The following is a 7,500-nucleotide window of genomic DNA, read 5'->3' on the forward strand; positions in this document are numbered from 1 at the left end:
TGTAAAAAAAGGAATGTATCATATCCATACCTTTTAATCCAGACAAGTTATACTCCACCGTTATCAAGGACATTCTTTTCTTACCTTGGCCACAACTTTCAAGTTATATGAGATAAAGATTTCACATTTGGCATGTATAATAGATTCATGCTGCTCATCTGTGGAGGGAGTGCAAGGTTAATGTCAGAGATTTACTTAGAAGTTATAGGGTGAATAAGAATCTAACCTTGGACATGACTTTTGAATTATATATGATAGGGAAGTCACATCGAAGATACATAGTCCATCAGTGATTTTCATGTGCAGAATGAGACTGATTAATTATCATATTTCGAATAAAAAAGTCAAATGCAAATTTAACCTTAGGCATAGCTTTTCAACTTTATAATATAGATACTACATATTTGGTATACACAATCATATAATGATGTTGATGTGCAACGGGAAATTGAAAATAAGATGATACCCAGAGGTCAAAGTTCAAATAAAAATCATATTCAGAAGTCAAAAGCCAGTTTGAAATTTATACTGGCCAAATATTTGAATTTTATGCTTGGCACATATAATCACTAGTGATGTTGGTGTGCGGACTGAGGTCAAAGTCATACTTGGAGATCAAACATCGAACAGGAATGTAGGCAATAGTTTTTATTTGTTTATTTTCTTTGTTATTATGCATCATTGAATCCTGTTGCTACTCGCACTAGACCCCTAATAATTTTGGTAAATTTTTGTATGGCTCTTTTATTCTTTTCTTTTACATAGAAGGATCATTACTCATTCAAGTAACACATTCGTTTGATTTTGCCTGAGGGCAGCTTGAGACAAACTTGACTGAAGGCACGTGTCAGAATTGAAACATTTACTGTGGAAAGTTCATTAAGGTAATGGCGTGTGTGATTAGTAGTGTGATACGAGATAATTTCTTCTCATAAATAGTGATCAGAACATGTGTGTAGGAGCATAAATCTGCTCTTTCTCAGAAATATTTCATGAAAGCCTACATTAATCATACTGTCAAGTCACCTTTTCGTGATCGAGTTCGTATTTTCTAGGTTCCCATAATCATTAACTTGAAATATCCACAGATGTTCCTCATATATTTAGAAAATATTCTGAAATAGGAAAGAGATTATTCTTTTAAATGCGATGTAAAATAACCGTAACAAACTCGTGTAACTCCCCAGCCTTGTAAAATACCAATCGTTGTTGAAATTATGTTACAGGCAGAGCGCTACGATGAAGCTTCAAGTTTAACAGTTTATATTGTTGTGAATCTCTTCCTCATTAGGTCGATTGATTAGGCTTCATGCTACTTATTAATAAAACCCATCACCCATTTGCATACTCTAATAGCTCTTGGCACTCACTGGGACCTGTTACTGCCCGCATCAAACCAGTTCTCCATAATGTCTATTGCAAGTTCTATTAACAGTGTCTTTTCTCACACAAGGCGAGAGTGCCAATCAAACGTTTAACCCTGCTTTTTTAGACAGCACTAAGACCTGCAAGTGTGTATAGGCTCTCATTGCAATCATATAAAATTGCTGTCCGTATCTTAACACTGTAAGGTCTGTTGTGAGTTTCATGAATTTTTGCTTTTATTTCTTTCCAGGGCATTAGGCCTTCGTCTGATCCTTCTATTTTATTTTAGGTACGTAAAAGAAACGGCCAACAGTGGATCCCTCTCTGGTTACGGATCATTTTTTCTTTGTCTACACATATACAGATAGTCTGGCCCAAGGTATATAGAATGGGTACCTTGGTCTGGCCAATTCTTCAAACATTCTCCTTTTTCCTCATACACCTGACAACAAAAAGATAACCAAAACTTCTTCACTTAAGGGGTTAACTACTGCGCTTTAATTGTTCAGTGGATACTTCCCACTTGGAAAGAATACTAAACACTCTTTAGCTATGGTAAACAGCTCTCCTTGAAGAAGAATATTCCAAAATCAAACCATTGTTCTCTAGTTTTGGGAAATGGCATAGCCTCTTTACCATGCCTTCCACTGTCTTGGGTTTCCTTGATTTAGGGCACACTGAGGCTGGAAGATTTCCCCTTGGGGTTTTAGTGTGCGGTGAACTGACTTTTATTTACAATTTGGCTAACTCCCTTTGTTGGGTTACCAGCATTACGTCCATCAGGGTCGTCAGGATTGTGAAAACCTTTTATTCCTACATGTTAAAGACTCAGCCCCCCTCTGTTATAAGAACCAGGGTCTAAGAACTTGGGATCGGTACGAGTGAAAACACAGCAAGCTGCTTTATAGTAGGCTATAAGCTATTATCATATTACAATTTTCCTTTTATTACAACCAGTGTTTCGTTTAAAAGTTGTATTTTTAAAGCTTCCCATACTTCACAGAAATATCAGAAATATAAATTTCAAAGGTTTCAAATATATCTTTCAAATTCTATTTGTCATACAAATCAACTTATTTTTGATAATAATTTGTCTTTGCAGGGTTATTACATTAAAGGCGTCGTGTGGTGATATCAGCAATCAGGTTTTATCATATGTCAAATATATGTATATATATATTTATATACATGGAAATATATATATATATATATATATATATATATATATATATATATTTATATATATATATATACATATATATATATATATATATATATATATATATATATATATATATATATATATTTATATATGCATATATATACATATATATATATATATATATATATATATATATACGTATATATAAATATATATATATATATTTATATAAATATATATATATATATATATATATATATATATATATGTATGTATATATATATATATATATATATATATATATATATATATATATATATATACATACACACACACACACACATATATATATATATATATATATATTTATTTATATATTTGTATAGATATATACATATATATATATATATATATATATATATATTTATATAAATCTATATAGATATACATATATACTTTTTTATATATATATATACATATATATATATGTATATATATATATATATATATATATATATATATATATATATATATGTATATATATATATATATATATATATATCTCATCACCATCATCATTATCAGCCATTACTAGTCCACTGCAGAATAAAGGCCTCAGACATGTCCTCCTACTTGCGTCTGTTTATAGTCTTTCTGTGCCAGTCCACGCCTGCAAATTTCCTTAGTTTGACAACCATTGTCTTATCCTCCTTCCTCTGCTTCTTTAACAATCTCTAAGGACCCACTCTGTTATTCTTAATGACAAATTTTATTTCTCAAGATTCTATCCTCGGTGTCGTCTCTGTTGCTGCCCTCGTCAGAATTTTCCTCATTTTCTTGTGAAGAAGAGCGCTCTGGCTCAAATCTGTAAGGCTGAATACTGCCCAGACATTAAGCTGTCAAAATTTCTAATTGTGGGTTATTTTCGTCATCTGTATTTGTGAAATCAAAGCTAATTTCTTCAGTATCAATCGTAGTTTCCAATGTGTCCGCCATTGCCAGTGAAACCTGTGTTCCTGATATGACATCAGCGGTTCAATTGGCCTACAGGCGTCGCTGCGAACACGGGAAATTCCAAAGGCTGGGCATAACCAAATAAGGACCGATTATAGCCGCGACAAGCTTTTGAAAAATCTATTGTCAATTTATTTAGATACTTCCAAGCATTTTAATGTAGAATAACACAGGTTTTATGAACACTGCGTGACGCCTTTAAAAGCATTCCTATATGAATTATTTTTTGGTTCATCGAATTGATTTCCTTTTACATTTTTTCTGTTTGTGCAAAAGCTGCAACCCTCATCCACTGCAATGCAATATGTAAAAAAATTCAGCTTCAACTTATTATATCAAGTACTTAATGACACGTAAAACGTAGGATATTTTTCTAATAGATTTTGTAGCCTTTTTATCATATAATAAGAATTTAAATAAACATAAAAGAGAATCTGAAACTTCTTCGTTTATAAGAAATGACCTTCGTTTCCTCACTTGGATTGTCATTATATTCTTGATAGTCTCGGCTTCCTTAAACTGCATGAGATATTTTCTCTCTTTCTCAGGCCATCAACGAAGAGCAGAGTCTCCTGAGTTGGGAGAAGACCAAGTTCCCTCTCCTGCAGGCGATGATAGCGCAGAAGGAACCTTATGACATGCTGTGGCACACCACTTACGACTTCCACCAGAAATACGAACTCTGGTACAATGGTTAGTTTTATCTATGAAACACTTCGTATGCAGAGATACAGAACTGATTGGGAGTAATAAAGAATAAATGAAAAAACTAGCAAAGGCATTTGAAAAGTTAAGAATATCCTTGTAATAATTCCTCATCTTGTCCTTCACATTAACATCCCGATTCTTACTGTGTCCTTTATTAAAAGATGAACTTTTTAACGCAAAAGACTTGAGTCTCTCTCTCTAGTATTGTACGCTAACATTTTTCTAGATACTACTGCAAATGGTAACTTTAGCAGCAAAAATAATAATAAAGACAACAACAACAACAAAAACCACAACAACAACAACAACAACAACAACAACAATAATAATAATAATAATAATAATAATATCATTATTATTGTTACTATCCAAGCTACAACCTTAGTTGGAAAAGCAAGGTACTATAAGCCAAAGGGCTCCAATAGGGAAAAATAGCCTAGTGAGGAAATGAAACAAAGGAAATAAATAAGCGATATAAGAAGTAATGGAAAATTAAAACAACAAAATTAACAATATTAAAACAGATAATTCATGTATAGGCTATAAAAAGACTTATGTTAGCCTGTTCAACATAAAGACATTTGCTGCAACTTTGAACTTTTGAAGTTCTACTGATTTAACTACCTAATTAGGAAGATCATTTCGCAACTTATTCACAGCTGGATTAAAACTTCTAGAATACTGTGTAGTATTTGAGCCTCTTGATGGAGAAAGCCTGACTATTAGAATTAACTGCATGGTTAGCATTACGAACAGGATAGAACTGTCTAGGAAGATCTGAATTTAAAGGGTGGTCAGAATTATGAAAAATTTTATGCAACATGCATAATGTACTAATTGAACGACGTTGCCAAAGATTAAATATCTAGATCAGGAATAAGAAATTTTATAGACCGCAAGTTTCTGTCCAGCAAATTAATATGATAATCAGCAGCTGAAGACCAGACAGGAGAACAACATTTGAAACAGGGTAGAATGAAAGAATTAAAACACTTCATCAAAATAGATTGATCACGGAAAATCTTTAAAAAATTTCTCAATAAGCTAATTTTTGTGTACAATTGGAAAAGACACAGACCTAATGTGCTTCTCAAAAGAAAATTTGCTGTCAAGAATCACACTTAAAATTTTAAAAGAGTCATACAAAGTTAAAGAAACATTATTAATGCTGAGATCTGGATGTTGAGGAGACACTGTCCTTGACCTACTTACAATCATACTCTGAGATTTGTTAGGATTGAACTTCATACCCCATAATTTGCACCATGCACTAATTTTAGCTAGATCTCTGTTAAGAGATTCAACAATCCCAAATCTACATTCAGGAGATGAAATTGATGCAAGGAGAGTAGCATCATCTGCATATGCAACAAGCTTGTTTTCTAGGCCAAACCACATGTCATGTGCACATAGTATGAAAAGTAATGAGCCAAGAACACTACCCTGTGGAACAACAGATATCAGATTTCTATACTCACTATGGTGCCCATCAACAACAACTCTTTGAGAGCTATTACTTAAAAATTCAATAATAATGCTAAGAAACGAAACACCCACTCCCAACTGTTTGAGTTTAAAAACAAGGGTCTCATGATTAACACGGTCAAAGACAGCACTAAAATCAAGGCTAATCATACAGACTTCCTGACCACAATCAAGGGATTTCTGTACAGCATTGCAGATTGTAAGAAGGGCATCACATGCTCTAAGGCCTTTACGAAAACCAAATTGCAAACTATGGAACAGATGATTACCTTCAGAAAACCTATTAAGATGTTTTGCCAAAAGGCGTTCAAAAACTTTAGATAATATGGGAGTTATGGAAATAGGGTGTTAATCAGTTGGACTTGAGCTACCACAAGCACATTTACATAGTGGAGTAACATTACCAATTCTCCAACAAGTGCTAAAAGCTCCTTTTCTTGCTAACTTGCTCAAAATAACAGATAAGTTTAGAGCTAAGAAATCTGCAGTCTTTATAAAAATTAAAGGAAAAATACCCTTTGGGTCTACACCTCTATAAGGATCAAGGTCCACCAACAGATCTTTAATTTTATGAGATCGAAAAGCTAAACTAGTCAGTTTAGCCTCAGGAAAACAGGAATGAGGAAGTTTGGGTTTCTCATTACTCTGCTTACTGTCAAACACATCACAAAAAGGGTTGCCTTTTCCTTTGGACAGTGAGTGGCTGAGCCATCTGGTGTAAGTAAAGGAGGAATTGTTGTATCTACACCATAGAGTGCAGATTTAAGGGTAGTACACCACTATGTTCCTGGGTTGTACCTGGGTTGTAACCACGTCTACAATCATCATTGAACCATGGTTTATCCTTCACTTGGTACCATAGCACACGAGAAGGGATACGCCTATCAATTATATTGACTAGATTCTTATTCAAAGGGACAACAGGATCAACACTAATATACAATTGTGACCAATTCAAGCCCAAAAGATCATGCAAAATCCCATTCCAGTCTGCTTAAGATTTCATATAAATCTTACATGAGTATGATACATCAGGGACAGGCTACCCAGTCCTCACTACTAATGAAATCAAGGCATGATCAGAAGTCCTGACTGGAGAACCAAACCTACTTGTTATAATGAAAAAGGAGTCAGTGTATATGAGGTCCAAGCAGTTACCTGACCTGTGAGTAGCTTCACTTAGCTCTGAGCCATGGCGATCGGTAGGTGAAACAGAACTTAACCACTCCCTATGGTGAGCATTGAAATCACCAACAAAGACAAAAGAGGCTTTTTTATTCTTCTTGTATCTTAGCCATAATGGTAAGAAGCCAATCGAAGATAGAATCATCCATGTTTGGATTCCGTAGATCGAACACATATAGCTGTTATGCCTGTTACAAACTTTTATTACCTGAATCTCATGTCATCCACATTCATAGCAGGACTTATGAGAAGCAGGGTACTCAGTCCTAATACACACCGCCGTTCCCCTGGCCCCAGGAATGGCATCCCTTTCAAAATTATTGGCTTCTTAAAACCAGTTATAAGGAGTTCAGATGTATGCCTCATATTAGAAACCAAAGTTTCTGAGCACAAAATAATATCATACTGTCTGGACGCAACTGTAAGGTCTTGAATATCTGCATGAAGACTACAAATATTGCAATACAGTAGACGACATTGATGAAGTCTAGGACATTCTGGTCCCAGATTTCGCTCCATGTCTCCAGACAGTATACGAATTAATAGCAATAAAAAAGATACATAATACTTAACAACTAAAT

At 33.9% G+C, this 7,500-nt stretch overlaps 1 protein-coding gene across 1 annotated transcript in view; it reads left to right on the forward strand.

The window, feature by feature from the left end:
* Positions 1 to 7,500, forward strand: part of LOC137619874 (dynein axonemal heavy chain 3-like) — a 328,675-nt gene that overhangs the window by 134,228 nt on the left and 186,947 nt on the right. Inside the window, exon 18 of the mRNA XM_068350164.1 lies at positions 4,090 to 4,234. Coding sequence (XP_068206265.1) covers positions 4,090 to 4,234 — 145 coding nt within the window. The remainder of the gene's footprint in view (positions 1 to 4,089; positions 4,235 to 7,500) is intronic.

The sequence above is a fragment of the Palaemon carinicauda genome, chromosome 26 (assembly GCF_036898095.1).
Source record: "Palaemon carinicauda isolate YSFRI2023 chromosome 26, ASM3689809v2, whole genome shotgun sequence".
In the NCBI taxonomy this organism is placed as follows: domain Eukaryota; kingdom Metazoa; phylum Arthropoda; class Malacostraca; order Decapoda; family Palaemonidae; genus Palaemon; species Palaemon carinicauda.